The following is a 15,498-nucleotide window of genomic DNA, read 5'->3' as shown; positions in this document are numbered from 1 at the left end:
CCAGGCAGTCCGCGCAGCGCGGCGACGGCTGCGGGCGCCTGCCCGGCGAGGGGCGAAGCTTCGACGCCGGGGCGGCTGCTGAGGGACGAGGAGGAGGGCGTGGAGACGGGGGGATGCGGGGGCCAGGGGTTGCAGACCGCAGCCGGAGCCCGGGCTCGGGCTCGGCAGGGCGGAGTTGCCAGCCTGCCACCGCCTCTCCTCGACGGGGTGTCCGCACCGTGGGGAGCGCAGGCCGGGGCACTGCTCCGCCGAAGCTCGCAGCCACCGGCGCCACGGTGTGTGGAAGGGCCGGAGAGGGACAGTTCCTTGCCGCTGGTTGGAAGTCCAGAGTTTAATACGAGTAGCCCCCGAGGAGGGCGGAGGGTGAGGAGGTAACCCGCCGTCCTTACGTCCTGCCCAGCCGAGGCGGAGATGCTGGAGCCGGGGCTGTCCCGGCCCTTTCCGCGCCCCCCGGCGCCGGGACTCTTACTGCGGCGGGGGGCGCGGCAACCGGGCCGCTCCGCAGCGCTCCCCGCACCGCGGGACAGCGACCGGCCCGCCCGGCGAGCCAGCCTGCTCCCAACTCCGCTGCTGCCCGGCTGCTTGCGCTCTTCTCTCCGCACCGTCCGCCGCGTCCCTCTGCCCCGGCATGCCTCCCAACCTCACCGGCTATTACCGCTTCGTCTCCCAAGAGAACATGGACAATTACCTGCGGGCTTTAGGTAACGCTCCCCTCCCCATCACGCTCCTTCCTTCCCTCTAGTTCCGTTCTGTGTCTCCAAAAAGTTAAGAGTCGGAAAGGGAAAGAGGAAGGGAACTGGGAACTTTCTGGTCCCTCTGTCTCCTACCATCGCTTTTGCGCCGTGGTAGGAGAGGAAAAGAGGTACTGTGGCTGATGCTCCTTGGCTAAAAGAGTGGAGGAGATCTACTGGAGGAGGGGCCCAGGTCGTCCACACATCTCTCCTCTTTCTCATCCTCTAGATATCAACGTCGTCCTGCGAAAGCTGGTCTGCCTGCTGAAGCCGGACAAAGAGATTATCCACACGGGAGATCACATGGTCATCCGCACTATCACCTCCCTGCGGGATTATGTCATGGATTTCGACCTGGGAGTCCAGTTTGAGGAAGACCTGGGACCCGTGGATGGACGCAAGTGCCAGGTGAGAAACCCAGGCAGTGCAGTTTCACAAGGGACTGGGGTGTGCTGAAGAGTTCAGGGACTTGCTCAGCTTTTTGACTCAAAACCCAGGTGAGAACCAAGCCCAGAGCTGGCATGCCCCTGCAGGTCCAGGAGTAAGTAGTTCTATGAGTAAATCACTCACTGCCAAGAGAATGAGCAGCAAAGAGCCAGAAACCAGTTCTCTGGGATCCGGAGGATATTATCCTCTGGAGCAAAGCCCTGGAAAGATAGAATGTCGGGCCACTTGGCAGAACTGTGTTGTTGCACTTGGAAGCCAGAGGGTCATTCACCTCCCACAAAGACCATCTGTCCCAAGGAACCACTAAAGAGACACCAGATCAGGGACTGCAGTTTGACATTGTGTCGGAGAGGAACAGCCAGTGTCATCGCTGGAAACATGTATCACGCCGATCCACTTGTCTCAGGACCGTGTTCCCCCTCTCCTTCCCTTCAGACAACCGTGTCCTGGGAGGGGGATCAGCTGGTGTGCGAGCAGCTCGGAGAGAAGAGGAACCGAGGCTGGAGGCACTGGTTGGAGGGAGACCAGCTGCATCTGGTGAGGAGGGGTCCAGTGCAGCTTGCAAATTCCCAGTCACAACAGTGTGGGTGCTGTTGGCTCTTGAGCCGGCCCTGCAGTTTCCTTCCACCTTCTCTCAGACTTCATCCCCGGCTCTGCAGGGGGCAGCCACCGCTTCACACAAACATCCGCCTCCAGGGTTTAAAAGTTAAACTCAAAAGTTAAACAGCTCAACAAAGGGGATGTCCCTTCCCTGCCCCGCAGCCAGACCCGCAGGGGCTTTGGGAGGGCTCCAGCCAGCAGCGGGAGGGCTGGCAGAATTGGGGAGAGGCAGGAGGGGATCCAACCTAAACTCTTCTTTTCCCTCCCTTTTCCCAGCGCATGACTGCTGAAGACGAGGTCTGCGTCCAGGTTTTCCAGAAGGTGAAGTGAGCTCTCCCCGCAGAGATGCTCGGACGGGACCGGCGCTCCCCAGTGCGAGAAAGAAAAAGAAACAAGACCCGAGCGAGCCGAGCCCCCCCCGTAGCAGCGTGTTTTCTTGAGCCTCGCCCACCGCCCAGCAGCGGCCGGGCCGGCCGGGGGTCACGGCTGGGCCGGGCCGGCGGGGAGCGGGAGGCGGGCAGCGGGATGGGCCGGGGCGGGGAGCTGGGCCGCCGGCTGCGCGGAGGCTCCTTTCAGAATAAGAGCGGTCGGGGAGGAGCGGGGCGGGGGCTGCCCCGCGGCCGGGCCGGCCCCGCGGCTCCCGAGCTCCTCCTGCCGCCCCCAGCGCGGCCGAACCCCGCCATGCCCTCCGGGATTGGCGGGGGGGTCGGTGCCCGGGTGGGCAAGGGTAGCTTAGGCTGCTCCTGCTTCTGCAGCCATCACCTGCCGTCTTCTCTGGTCCTCTGGGGATGCTACATTCCTACCGGGATCGTGGGATCATAGAATCATGGAATGGCTTGGGTTGTAAGGATGTTAAAGATCATTTAGTTCCAGGCCTCCCCTGGAATTCGGAAGAAAATCTTCTTCAGAGAAGGCATTGTCAAGCACTGAAATGGACTACCCAGGGAGGTGGTGGAGTCACCATCCCCAGAGGTGTTCACAGAATGATTGGATGTGGCCCTTATTGCAGTGATCTCTTTGAAAAGGTTGATGATCGGTCAAAGGTTGGATTTGATGATCTTGGAGGTCTTTTCCAACCTAAGTGATTCTGTGACATTTCACTTAGATCCCATGGCTTAAAGCCTCATCCAGCCTGACCTTGAGCTGACTTCCAGGGATGGGGCAGCCACAGCTTCTTGGGATCCTCAAGTAGGATGGGTAGGAAACAGAACTTGTCCTTCAGAGTGTAGGATTCTCGTGTGGTGGTCTGAAGGAGGAGGGCTGGAGTAATCAGCCCCATGTTCACTGGCTTCCAGAGAAGGTCCCATGGGTGAGAAAGAGTCAGGATCTCCTCATGGGGTAAGAAACCACAGCCACCTCTCTAGCCCCAGCATTTCTGGCATTCTTGATGGGCTCTCCTCACAACCGTTGTAGCTCTGCTGGTTCACAGCTATCTGCAGTCGGAGACCAAGGGGCAGAACCAGAGGAGGTGAGGTCCCCTGAAAAGCCAGACCCATGCCACAAAGAGAGGTGTTCTTTGATTATGATACCTGATGGGATGGGCACGAGTCCACAGGCAGTTATTCCTGAAAAATGCTTGTGGTTGCCCCCCAACAGAAGGTTGAAAGGCAGAGTACACAAAAACGTGCAACTACTGACACCACAAAGAGCGAAGAGATTGGCAGATTTTTCAAATATAAGCCCTTTATTTTTTCTGCCAGCAATCATTTAAAAATAGTGTTTTCTGGAGAGCTTCTTTTCAGGAAACTGCGAAGATGAGTGCCATGAGAAAAGCATTATTTCAGAACATGTGATAGGCAAAGGGTTGGGGAGCTGCAGCTGTGCCTGCAGTGTCAACCTCTGACTCTTTATGGTTGTATCTGAGCACGCACGAGGCAGGAGCACCCTGTCAGTATCCACAATCCACAACTTGAGTGCCACAGTCAAAGCCAGTGAGCAATCGGAGCCAGGCCATCCAGCATGTCTGCTCTGTGCAGACCTCCTCAGCCCATCACTCTTTCTACCACAGGGAACCTCTACATGACCTTTGTTGTATCATGAAGCTGCAGAAGGCAGACAGCAGCTGGAGCTGGTTCCACTGTTGCCCTCTTTGCGCTCTTCCATGCCGCTCTTCATGCACCCTCAGAGCTGCTCCTGATGCCTAGCACCAAGCCCACCTCACCGTGTCCAGGCTGGTAGCTTCCAGACCGTATCATCAGCAGCTAATCAGCTCATTCCAGGCCCTGCACCACAAGCTGGTACAAACTCTCCTCTTCTGAGCCTACAGTCTGGTTGGATGGCAGACACTATTGCCTTCAGGTGATTAGCCAGCCTCTTCTGCCATCCATGTAATTTTTCTGTAAGCCTGTGAGGTGATAGGCCAAGTAGATTGCTTCTGACTCATTGCCAGCCATCATATATCCATGACAGCCTCTTCTTCAGGAAGCATCTGACTGGGCCAGAACCACAGATAAGAGTCATACTCACTTGATGTGTTATCCACGCTAATGATAATCATAGGGGATAGTACTGCAACGTATTCTAGGCCTTCAGGTAGTAACTACCAGCATTAATAAGCCAGTTTTTTCTTTCATAATCGTGCTATTCGTGTGATGCCTAAGTCAGATGGTGACTTTACCCAACAGCACTACCTTGCTGAGACATGAGGCTATGGGAAGTGAGGATGCCACTGTAAAGCAGAGGAAAGTTGTGATATTGGGAGAACACAGGTGGGAGGAGGTGTGATACTGGTGAGTGGCTGGTGCTGCAGAACTGTGTGCCCCTCAGGGTATTACACTTGGTTTTGCTCCTTGATTTAGAAGACACAGAAACAGGCTGCCGAGGTGCTGTTGCTGCTTACCATCAGGGACCCACTCTATGAGTCCTGAACCTTCTTTTGGTCTTGATCATCGTCTCCCTTCCAGCCAGAGCTGCAGAAGCAGCATGGTTTGTCTGAAAGAGTGCTGAGCCACTGGACAGCACAGGCCTGACTGTGTGAAGGCCAAGTCCAATGGCAGTGTCCCCAGAAGGCTCCAACCAAGCCTTTGGGTACTTTGGGTAGCCAAACCGACAGGGTTGAAGGTAGAGTGCCCTGGGGAAGCAGCTCAGTGTTTATAGGTGAGCCTGGGTCTGCAGCCCTGCTGTGCTGTAGGGTAGGTGGTGTAGCTGTAGGAGACCAAACAGAGGTAATTCTCTGTCCTCCTTGACTCAGGCTTGAGGATTAAGTACCCGGCTCCTTCTTCTCTGTGGATGAGAGGATCTAGCCTGCATGCCAGAGGATATTTTCACAGTTTCTGAGTCTGTAAAGCAGATTTCTTTCCAATGACCTCCTGCATGTTATAAATAAGAAGCTTGACTAGGCCAATATTCAAGCAGCAATCAATTTATTAATTAATGTGGTAAAGTATGAGCAAAACAGTGCTGGGTACAGTGGGGGAAGTTTTCCCTCCAGCTGCACATCGATGGTTGGGGCGTACAGATATTTATAGGAGTGCACATAAGCTTTTTTCAGCAGTTTCTATTCCAAATTTTTACGTCACAATTCTATACACTATTGTGAGTTAGTTTTTCTCAGGATGTACCCCAGAAAGGAGTATTCCCAGATGGTGGGGTCTGACTTCCGAAAGAAGAAAGAGGTCTTCCAGCTGGTGTGGTCCAGACTCCAGATGTGGGCCCACCTTTTAATTGCAAAGACTATAAATCTTGTAACAGTGATGTCCAGCTTCTCTTGGTCGAAGCTATCAATCCTTGGGTTGATGTTCATCTTCCTTTCTCAAGCTGCTTTTTACTGTTTTGCTAAGGTGTTGAGATAAGCATATTTCCTTTACATATATTCTAAACTTATATTTTCAAAGCTCCTTACTACAAGCAATATTCTAAAATTATACTTCAAAAGGTTATTATTGCAAAGCTGTTTAATGCTTAGCTACGTGCAAAAAGTTCCTGTCCAGCAGCAACATCCTTAAAGCTTTAATTCAGATGCTATAAAGGTTAATTGCAAACAAAGGGTAAGTTCAAAGGCCTTCTTCCATGCTTTACTCCCTCAGTTATTTTTTAGGAATTCATCCTTTAATAGTCCCATGATCAGTTTCCACACATATCACAATCACAAGCACACACGCTGCCTGTATGTACCTGACACGAAACACAGCTTTGTATCTCACATGCAAGACGCTGTATTCAAGTCAGGGTTCTTGCTACATAGGAGGATGTTGGCATCTTTGACCATGCTGAAGATCGATAGGTTTTTTACTTCGCTCTGATACTCTCTGTATTTATTGTCCAGACCACTTGTGATGCAGCTGAGGCCAGCAGGCAGCATACAGGGGCCAGTTTTGGCATTCCGTGGTCCTGCATATGTTCCGTGGTCCTACGGGAATTCTGCCCGTAAGCAAAGATGGGCGCGTATGTCCTTCCAAGGAAAAACGGGTGCCATGCTATTTCTTGGCTCCAGCCTAGCACGAGGAAGAGGATTGCGCAGGGCACTGAAGGGGAAGGCCAGCAGTGGGAGCACTGAGCAGGACGGAGGGTGTGCTGTGCTGTCCCAACCAGGAGCATCTCTGGGACGTGTGTTAGAGGCAGGCTGCTCGGGCTGGATGTGTGCCCAGCTAACCACCCCTGCTTCACCTGCTGAAGTAGTCTCCTGTTATCCCAGATGATGCTGTCGGGAGGGGAGAAGGAAATGAAGACAGGGGAGATGTGATTTGAAAGCCTCGCGGGACACTCCCAGTAAGTGCCCCCTGGGTAGAAGATTGCTTGTCAAGGACGCAGCGAAATTATCCACTTCCTTACAAAGTATCCCCGGGGCCGTCTGTCTGTCCGTGCTTTCCCAGGGAACACTCTTCCCACCAGTGACCTGCTCATAACCTATGTCTCCAAGAGCAGTTTCCAGTGCTTCCCAGCTACTTTCCAGGTGTGGTTTCTGAGTAAGAAACCACACCGGCCTGGCACAGCACAGCAGTGAGCCTGCCCAAGAGTGTTCATCATGCAGAGGACATCAGGAAGTACTGGGATAATGTTCCCTGTTTAATCTTAAATCTGATATGTGGGGCCATATGGTATTATTGCAGTGGCATTAATTATATGTTTATGTCATCTTTTTGGGATAATAATTCAAAGATGTTCGATGAACAGGTTCTCTAGTACACTTCCATAAATATCCCAAAGATGCTTTCTTCGTTCTTTTGAACACAATTTTCATCTTCATTCAACATGTTTTTGTGGCTGTGAATTACTTCCTCTGATTTCAATGCAAGACACTTCCTAACCTCTCTGAAGCCACTCATAATTCGAAGGAAAAACACTAAAATGGTGTTTTATCTCTTACACCAAAGCCTGATAGCCAAGAAATTTTAAACTTCATAAAATTGGGAACATAAATATATGTCTTGGGCACTATGTTGTTAAAAGCCGGAAAGGGGTTTTTAAGTTGCTATATTTTCTCATTTCTCCATTAAATAGAGGGCCTTATCTATTTATCTTGGTTCTCCTAAAAATGCTTGCAGAAGAAACATCAAGAGGGGTCCTTGAAAAGATATTTATTCTCAGAATGCCTTTAATTCTGTAGGCTTTTTCATTTTTCTTAATATCTTTCTAACTCAAGTGCCTGAGGCTTCTTGCTTTTCTTGACGACGATCCCAGTTCCCACCCCCCCAAAAATCTCAGAAGTGCTCTTCAGCAGGTCAGAATTGAGAAAACTTATCTTTTTTTGACAGCTTCATTTCAGCTTGATTTTTGAAAGTTTGAATTAACTTGTGAAGAGTATAAATGTATACTATAAATTTTCTCATCTCGCTGTACCAGAAAACAGCCCAGGAGGATTGAGGGGGGACTTCCTAGGAAGACATTTTCGGTGGGAACAAACTCGGGACATTTCTGGATTGCAGACCAAGCCCTCGGAGGGGTGTCAGGCAATCGTTTTCCTTCCTCCTGGGCCAGAAGAGGTCGCTCGGCTCTGCGTGGCCAGGCCGGGGCATCCCCGGGGCACCCCCGGGTCCGTGTTCGCGGGCCGGGACCGGGGCGCTCGGCAGCAGAGGGCAGCAGAGGCGGCGCTGGGACCTGGTCCGGTGCCAGGCTGTTCACAGTCCGGCTTTCTATTCCCCGCTCCTGCCTCCCTCCTCCTCCTCCTCCTCCCCCCGTCCCGCCCGCCCCGGTCCCCGCCGGCCGCCGCTCCGAGCTCCGCCGGGCTGCACGGGCAGGGGCGAGCGCACGGAGATGTGAGTCGGGCTCTGGGGAGGGGGACGCGCCGGCACAGCCTCGGGGGAGGGTGGGGGGCCCTGGGGCTTAGACCTTCCCAGGGAGGAGAGTAGGACAACGGGGCTGAGCTGCTGCGCTGGGCAGTCAGCTTGTTTCGGAGGAACACAGAGGGCAAGGGGGGAGATGCGCAGATGAGAGATAAAAAATGTGAGTGCCAGCTTTCGGAGGACACAGAGGGAGGCATGAGTGGCTAGAGGGCTGCCCAGGAGGCACTAGCAGGATTGCTCCACAGCAAATGGAGCTTGAGATCTTCAGATTCTCGCCAAGGATCCTAAACTAGCAATAACCCAAAACAACCCGCTGGCCCAGGGTCAAGGGGGACCAAACTTCTCCTGGTTCTATAAGAATCAGCCCTAGAGCTTCTGGGAACATGCAGACCTTACTCAGGGAATTCACCCATGCTCCCCCTGGGTTAATGAATTTCTCTGTAGAGGCTACTACAGTGGCTTGCTGGAACCTTGTTAGTGCTGGTGTCTTCATTTCAGCTGCCCTTCTTGTTCCTGAGTGATCCAAGCCAGGAGCTGGTCCTGCAACTAGGCCTCCTGTGTTTGCATTCCTCTGGACAGTGCAGAAGTCAGTTGTGAAGTCTCCCCCTGATTTTGAATGACCTAATTTTGTGCAATGTCATCGTTTATTTGTCGTGTTCACAGGCATGTTCCCCGTCTCCCATGGATCTTCCTCTTTTTTGGAGTGATCAGTTCCAGTCCGGTCCCAAGAGGTTCTCCCCTTTTTGGGGAGATCAGATCCCCCAATTATCCCAAGCCATATCCCAACAATAACATCAGCAGCTGGGATATCCAGGTCCCAAAAGGCTATGTGGTGAAGCTGACCTTCAAATACTTTGACCTGGAGCCATCTGAGTCCTGCTTCTATGACTATGTTAAGGTACGTGCATGGACACCTGGGCCAAGGGGTTCCTGGAGGTAGCAGCCCAGCGGCCACCACGTGCAATGGCTCTTCATCCACCAGGCCTCCTCTGATGCTTCCCACAAAGGAAAAGGAAGGAGTTAAAGATAGAAACGGGAGGAGCAAGCACTGACAACTCGTGGTTGGGTATTATCAGTGCGTGGAGCAAGCTCAATCTTATGAGGCTACACTGATTTCACCTTAACTTTGACAGATCAAAGCAGACAAGAAGGACTTGGGCAGATATTGTGGCCGGCTTGGGTCAACCACAGGCAATCACCCATCAAGAAAGGAGTTTGTATCTAAGGGGAGAAAGATGCATCTGGAATTTCACTCTGATTTCTCCAATGAAGACAATGGCACAGTGATTCCCTACAGGGGCTTCCTGGCATATTATAAAGCTGTGGGTGAGTAGGAAATACCCTTGGCATGCAGAAGGAAAAGCCTGTGTGGCTCCAACCAATTTCGCTCCTTGCCGGGCAAATAGAGAAGCTTCAGGCAAGCATATAGATCTCTAATTACTGTCAGTGTAGAGCAGGGAGGTTTAACGCTTTCTTCCCCTTGCCCCTTGATTTCCTGCGTCTTCAGATCTGGATGAATGTGATCCTAACAATGCTGCCGAGAACAATGAAAGGCCTCAGTGCCAGCACTTCTGTCACAACTATGCGGGTGGCTACTTCTGTTCTTGCCGGATTGGCTACCAGCTTCAGAGTGACCACCACTCCTGCAAAGGTAAGGAGAAATTTTTAAAGATCAGAGGGCTCCAGAGAAGGAGCCCTTCATTCAGGAGGGTTGGGAGAGGTGACTTAGGAAGCAGATGGCGGGGCTGCAGAAGGCACAGCCCCACGATGTGACTTGTACTTTCTTCCTCTTCGCCAGTGGAGTGCAGCAGTGAGTTGTTCACAGAGGCGTCTGGGTACGTGAGCAGCCCCGAGTACCCCCAGCCCTATCCCGAATACCTCCGGTGTAACTACAGCATCCGTCTGCCGAAGGGCCTGTCTATCTCCCTCAAGTTCTTGGAACCCTTTGAGATTGACGATCACCAGCAAGTCCACTGTCCTTATGACCAGCTCAAGGTACTGAGATTAGCAAATTCTCCTCCCACCTCTGCTGCCAGACCTGGACAGGAGTCATGGGGACACCACTATTCAGATGAGAAATATGGGATCAGTACAAGCAGAATGCTCCAGCACAAATGGCTGAGCCCCTGTCTCTCCCTCAGTGCATTTAATTACCACTGAGGTCAGAAGCTCAGGGTCATAGGCCCCTGTGAGTGAAGGAAAAAAAACCACATCCTTCTTCCAGTTTAATTTCCCTTTGATTTGATCTCGGGGGCTGATAGCTTTGATTCCCAGATAAGGGAGAAGCAGAGCTTGTGCTGGGTCAGTCTGTTGTTCTGATCTGTCAGTGTAGGCATCAGCAAAGATGGGTCTGACAACCAGCCCTGTTCACCGTCGCAGGCACTCTGGTAAACTTGGTCCGGGTTGAAACAGGCATACTGAGGCATGTGGGTTTCTGTTTCTATTGCTGTGATACATGTTGTCCTCATCAGATCCAAGCCCGAGGGAGAGAGATTGGTGAATTCTGTGGCCGGGAACCACCTGGCATCATTGAAACTTTCAGCAATGAGGTGGACATACTCTTCCTCACCGATGACTCAGGGTTCAGCCGTGGCTGGAAGATCCACTACACCTCAGAGAGTAAGAGATTTCTCCCCCAGAGGCTACTGCAGCCTACTGACACTGTTTGCTAATCCCAGCCTAATCTGTCCCACTCTCTCACAGAAATACGGTGCCCACAGCCTGTCCCACGGGATCAGTTCACCATCATCAGAGACCTGCAGCCTGTGTATCAATTTCAGGACTATTTTGTTGTCAGCTGCAAGACTGGGTATAACCTGATGGAGGTGAGATAGCTTCTCCACTCTCTTCAGCCATATTCTGTTTTGTCTTCAGTTCGTGTCTTTCACCTTTCGGTTAAACTTCTTTTGGAGATTTCACTCATAGCAACCTCTTGTAATTTCTGTTTCTTCTTTGCTTCTCTCAGCTTTCTTCCAGTGCTTTCTCTTTTCCCAGCTCTCTTCCTCATGCAGTTACTCTTTCATGAAGCCCTGGTAGAAGACTAAAGACAAAGATCCCAGGAAAAGTTGGGAAAGAACACCTCCTCGGGAGGATATGAAACCAGAAGATGAAAGCAGAAGATGCTGCCTGCCTCCCTTGCCATCCTATTGCCAGGGCTGGGTAGCACCTCTGACTCATTGTGGGTTTTATAGGTGCTGGCTGCTGGTATCTTGGCCTGCTATGAAGAATGTCTAGCCTGTGGCAAATACAGGATAGAGGGAAAGAAGGACACAGCAACTGGGACAGACTGCAGAGGGAAAAATATTGGACAGAAGTGAAAAGATGGGCGCATAGAATAATATTTAAATATGGGGAAGGAATTAGAGGCTCTGTACAACCAACAGATGTTTTTCTCTCCCATGTAGGGTGACAAAAAGCTGGTGTCCTTCACAGCTGTCTGCCAGGCTGATGGCACATGGCATCAACCCATGCCCCGCTGTGAAAGTGAGTGATCTGAGAACGGGAATAACATCCCCCGCTGTGGCTTTCCTCCTCCGGGAACGTGGGAAATTCAGCCTCTGTGACTCACTTTGACCACAGCCTCATGGATGCGCTGTCTGGAAGGACCTATGAAGGTCCACCATTGATTCACATTTTTCTGCTTGCAAAAATTTAAAATGTTTTTCCTCCCTTACAAAAATGCATAAAATATTACTCAAAAACCACTATGATGTTGCAACATCTAAAAGCAAAAGATCCTAATCTGGGATCTCTTTTGGGACAACCTCTCTTTGCCCACTGTCCTAACTGGTCCTTCACATCCTGGCCCCAATGCCCAGACTCGCAGTCAGTCTGCCCTTGATTCATGACTTCTTTTCTTCCCTTTGTTGTAGTTGTGAAGTGTGGCAGCCCCAAAAACCTGACCAATGGTGTATTCAGCTACGTTAAGGAGCCTGCAAACAATGAGTACCAGTCGGTGATCTCATACCGGTGCAATGAGCCCTATTACCACATCGTCACCGGAGCAGGCGGTGGTGAGTGCTAATCCCGCACAGAACCACGGAGATCTGTGCCTGCAAAGCCCTCTCATGTTTCCAGTTAGAATCGGCTCTTCTCCCCAGGTTGAGGGCTCATGCTTTCCGCCTGTGAAAACTCTCCAGTCTTTTCTTGACCCTGCAGCATATCTCTGGAGTCTTCTTGTCTCAGCCTATTCCCACCCTGTTTCATTCCCAGAGCTTATCACATCCCTCTTCCATGCTCTCCTTAACTTTTGCGGAAGGTCTTACTCTGTCAGCTGTAGTTGTGGGGGTTTTTTGTGCCTTTTTTTTTTTTTTCTAGTGGATTTTATCCTTTTCTGGTGGATTTCATTCTTTCACTGAAATTTGAGGCATGGTGTCTGGGAATCACCAAAATTCACAGAACTCACTGCATCAGTCTGAGTTGCTACAGAGGCAAATAAATAAACACACACTCTGCTCCAGTGCAATGCTGTTTAATTAGCTCTTTGGAATATTGTTCAGCTGCAGAGATAGCTAAGAGCTAAATAACATACTTGCAGAAAAATCTATTTTAATGCAGCACCTCAGAAGAATTAAGTCATCATTCCAAACCATTCACATGCCTTTTTTTTTTACACCTGAGACATTGCTTGATGACACAGGACCTTTGATTCCAAGAACAGCCTAAGGAGTTCATTATTTCCTTGCCTTGGCTGCTCATTTAGCCTCCACAAGAAAAAAAAAAAAATCTGAATCAGTTCCTGGATACAGTTACCAGCATAGACACACGGTTGTGCTGCATGCTGGAGAGAGGTGACATGCTACTAAAGAGTTCTTTAAGTTGGTACCAATGTTCAACTTGATTATTCTTGCATCTGAGTTGAACTCCTTCATGTACATTCAGAGATCAGTCTCATCAGAAGAAAAATCAAGAGCAAGCAAATATCAGCTGCAGCCAAATTCTGATGGGGAGTCATCACAATTTAATCAATTTTGAAAGAGAACAGCAAACACTTTCTTAGAAGCATTTACTTCAGTGTTAAGACAAATTGTACAAAAATTATTTTTAGTCACCAGCACAAACTTTCTAAGAAAAGCAAGAGTGTTGGAGGTAGTGGAGTTTGTGTTGAGAGGTGACATGTGAGGTTTAGATGACCTGCAACTTAGGCTCAGAAATAGATACTTATCATGTGCAGTAACTGACTCGTCTGGTTCCCATTTCTGGGACAAGCCACCTTGTCCTACTCTCTGCAAACTACCGACACCACAAGTTTGAATCTAAAACCCATGCTTTTGCTACTTCTCTCTCTTCTCTGGGCTAAATAAGGTCAAACAGTGCTCTGTACACCTATGGACTCAGGGAAGATAAGACCTCACACAGATGGCCCTTCAACACTTTTTCTTCTACAGTGCCTGAGCTTTACTGCTCCTCTGGAACTGAGGTGCTTCAAGATGTACAGACAGAAACATTTCACACCCTACCACAGTCAGCTTTTTCCAGGAAAGAGTTCTTTGGGTTCTTTGAGGAACATCTTGAAAATATTCTATTCTATTCTATTCTATTCTATTCTATTCTATTCTATTCTATTCTATTCCGTTCTATTTTCCCACCCCATGCCTGCAGGCGCCGGTCTCATTCCATTCCCTCTCATCCTACAGAAAGATTCACCTGTTCTCCTGAGGGAACCTGGCTGGATCAAGATGGCCAGAAGAGAATTCCATCCTGCCTGCCGGGTCAGTAAGAACTCTGACTTCATCTGGTATTTCTGACTCATGCTTACAATCAGTACAAAACTGGGACAACATGCAGGGAGGGGGGTGAGGATAGTGGTATCTGTGAGGGAAAAGGTAAAACTATCCAGAAAGCCAAAATAAAGTGAAATCAAACAGTGATGGTGAGGAAAGAAGAGAGAAAAGCCAGGACAACAGAGGGTAGGTGTCATGTTCTTGTGTTTCTCCACAGTGTGTGGGAAGCCAGTCCATCCCATTATTGAAGTCCAGCGGATCTTGGGTGGCAAACCAGCAAGGAGAGGCAATTTTCCTTGGCAGGCTCTGACTGGCATCAATGGACGAGGGGGTGGTGCCCTCCTGGGCGATCGCTGGATCCTGACTGCTGCCCACACCATCTTCCCCAAAGGAGGAGTACATAATAATGTGAGCCTGGAGCAGCTGGCAGAGGAGGCTGACATTTTCCTCGGCCACACCAACGTAGATGAGCTCCACAAAATGGGTAACCACCCTGTGCGTAGGATCTTTATCCACCCAGATTTCAACCCTGAAGACGAGCACAACTTCAATGGGGACATAGCCCTGCTGGAGCTGAAAAACCCAGTAACTCTGGGCCCTACACGGCTGCCCATCTGTCTCCCAGATGCCACCAACACCTCGTTCTACGCGCACGGGCACATGGGCTACGTGAGCGGCTTTGGTGTGGATAAGAACCGCATCTCAAGCAATTTGAAGTACGTGAGCCTACCAGCAGTTGCTCAAGAGAGGTGTCAGAGTTGGCTAGACAGTAATAAGAAAGGTATCCCTATGGTTTTCTCAGAGAACATGTTCTGTGCTGGCTTCCTCGAAGGCAAGAAGGATACCTGCCAGGGGGATAGTGGGAGCGTCTTCACGGTGTTAGACAGGGAAAGTGGTCGCTGGGTGGCTACCGGCATAGTTTCATGGGGAATTGGCTGTGGCACGGGCTATGGCTTCTACACCAAGATCCTCAACTATCTGGACTGGATCAATGGCATAGTAAAGGAGGACAGGCCCTAGGTATTGCTGTCCTACTACCTGAAGCACCATTAGCATATCAATTTCCAGACACAGCAAATTATAGCCAAAGCTTTTCATGATGTCCCAAAGGATTTTTGAACATGCAAAGCATGTAACCTTCATCAAGAGCACTTTTGAAAGCTGCCATGCTGTTTGATTTTACCATTGGCAGCTTGGGAGATGCCTTTGTGGATGTTCTGGCTCACAAAAATTTTATAACCGGATGAAGCCTTAATTGTCTCAGGAAATCTCATGACAGCAAACATGTTAGGATTTGAAATGCTGGTGATATCATGAGGCTACTGCAGTCTACCTTTGTACTCTCTTTTGTGGGAAGTTTGCAGGGAAGAAGGCTTCCTAGAAGGATGGGGAGGTTTCTGCTGAGTACAGTGTGCATAAGTCCATTGGCATCAGTGAGAGTCTATGAATATTAAAATACTTGCTGGATAAACCAGGTGTTTTATGGTTTTTTGTCTATGTTTTTAACAACAACTGAATACTTCTCAGCACTGAAAGCAACTTTTGTGTAAGATTGACCTGGACTTTTGGACTTTGTATAGGGATTGCTTTACCTACTACTAAAGTGTTTCCAGTTCTGCAATGGCATATGGCAGCTGCTTATCTGTCCCAAAACTATCATTACATTTCCCAGTCTGAAACCCCAGGTGGCTTCAAGGGAGACCAAAATAACTTGCCTGTGTGATGCCACATTCCAAAAACAGGGAAGGCAACAACCAATCTCATGGAGAAGGGTTC

At 50.2% G+C, this 15,498-nt stretch overlaps 2 protein-coding genes across 3 annotated transcripts; both read left to right on the top strand.

The window, feature by feature from the left end:
• Positions 1-126: 126 nt before the first annotated feature.
• RBP5 (retinol binding protein 5) lies at positions 127-2,201 on the top strand. 2 transcript variants are annotated; one of them, XM_038145049.1, is made up of 5 exons: positions 127-524; positions 556-701; positions 961-1,139; positions 1,614-1,715; positions 2,055-2,201. In XM_038145049.1, exons 1-5 carry the CDS (start codon positions 412-414, stop codon positions 2,106-2,108), a joined length of 594 nt encoding a protein of 197 aa, XP_038000977.1. In that variant the 5' UTR covers positions 127-411; the 3' UTR covers positions 2,109-2,201. The 2 variants fall into 2 exon arrangements, with proteins under 2 accessions (XP_038000977.1, XP_038000986.1); XM_038145058.1 differs by having other exon boundaries at positions 127-701.
• Positions 2,202-7,812: 5,611 nt separating this feature from the next.
• Positions 7,813-15,193, top strand: C1R (complement C1r). The gene is made up of 11 exons (XM_038148586.1): positions 7,813-7,972; positions 8,663-8,897; positions 9,133-9,325; positions 9,507-9,650; positions 9,798-9,994; positions 10,471-10,618; positions 10,703-10,824; positions 11,404-11,482; positions 11,872-12,012; positions 13,636-13,710; positions 13,940-15,193. Coding segments are annotated over exons 1-11 (2,139 nt in total). The 5' UTR covers positions 7,813-7,970; the 3' UTR covers positions 14,743-15,193.
• The last annotated feature ends 305 nt before the right edge of the window (positions 15,194-15,498 follow it).

This window comes from Motacilla alba, chromosome 1 (assembly GCF_015832195.1).
Source record: "Motacilla alba alba isolate MOTALB_02 chromosome 1, Motacilla_alba_V1.0_pri, whole genome shotgun sequence".
In the NCBI taxonomy this organism is placed as follows: Eukaryota; Metazoa; Chordata; class Aves; order Passeriformes; family Motacillidae; genus Motacilla; species Motacilla alba.
This window is presented reverse-complemented; position numbering and strand designations above follow the sequence as displayed.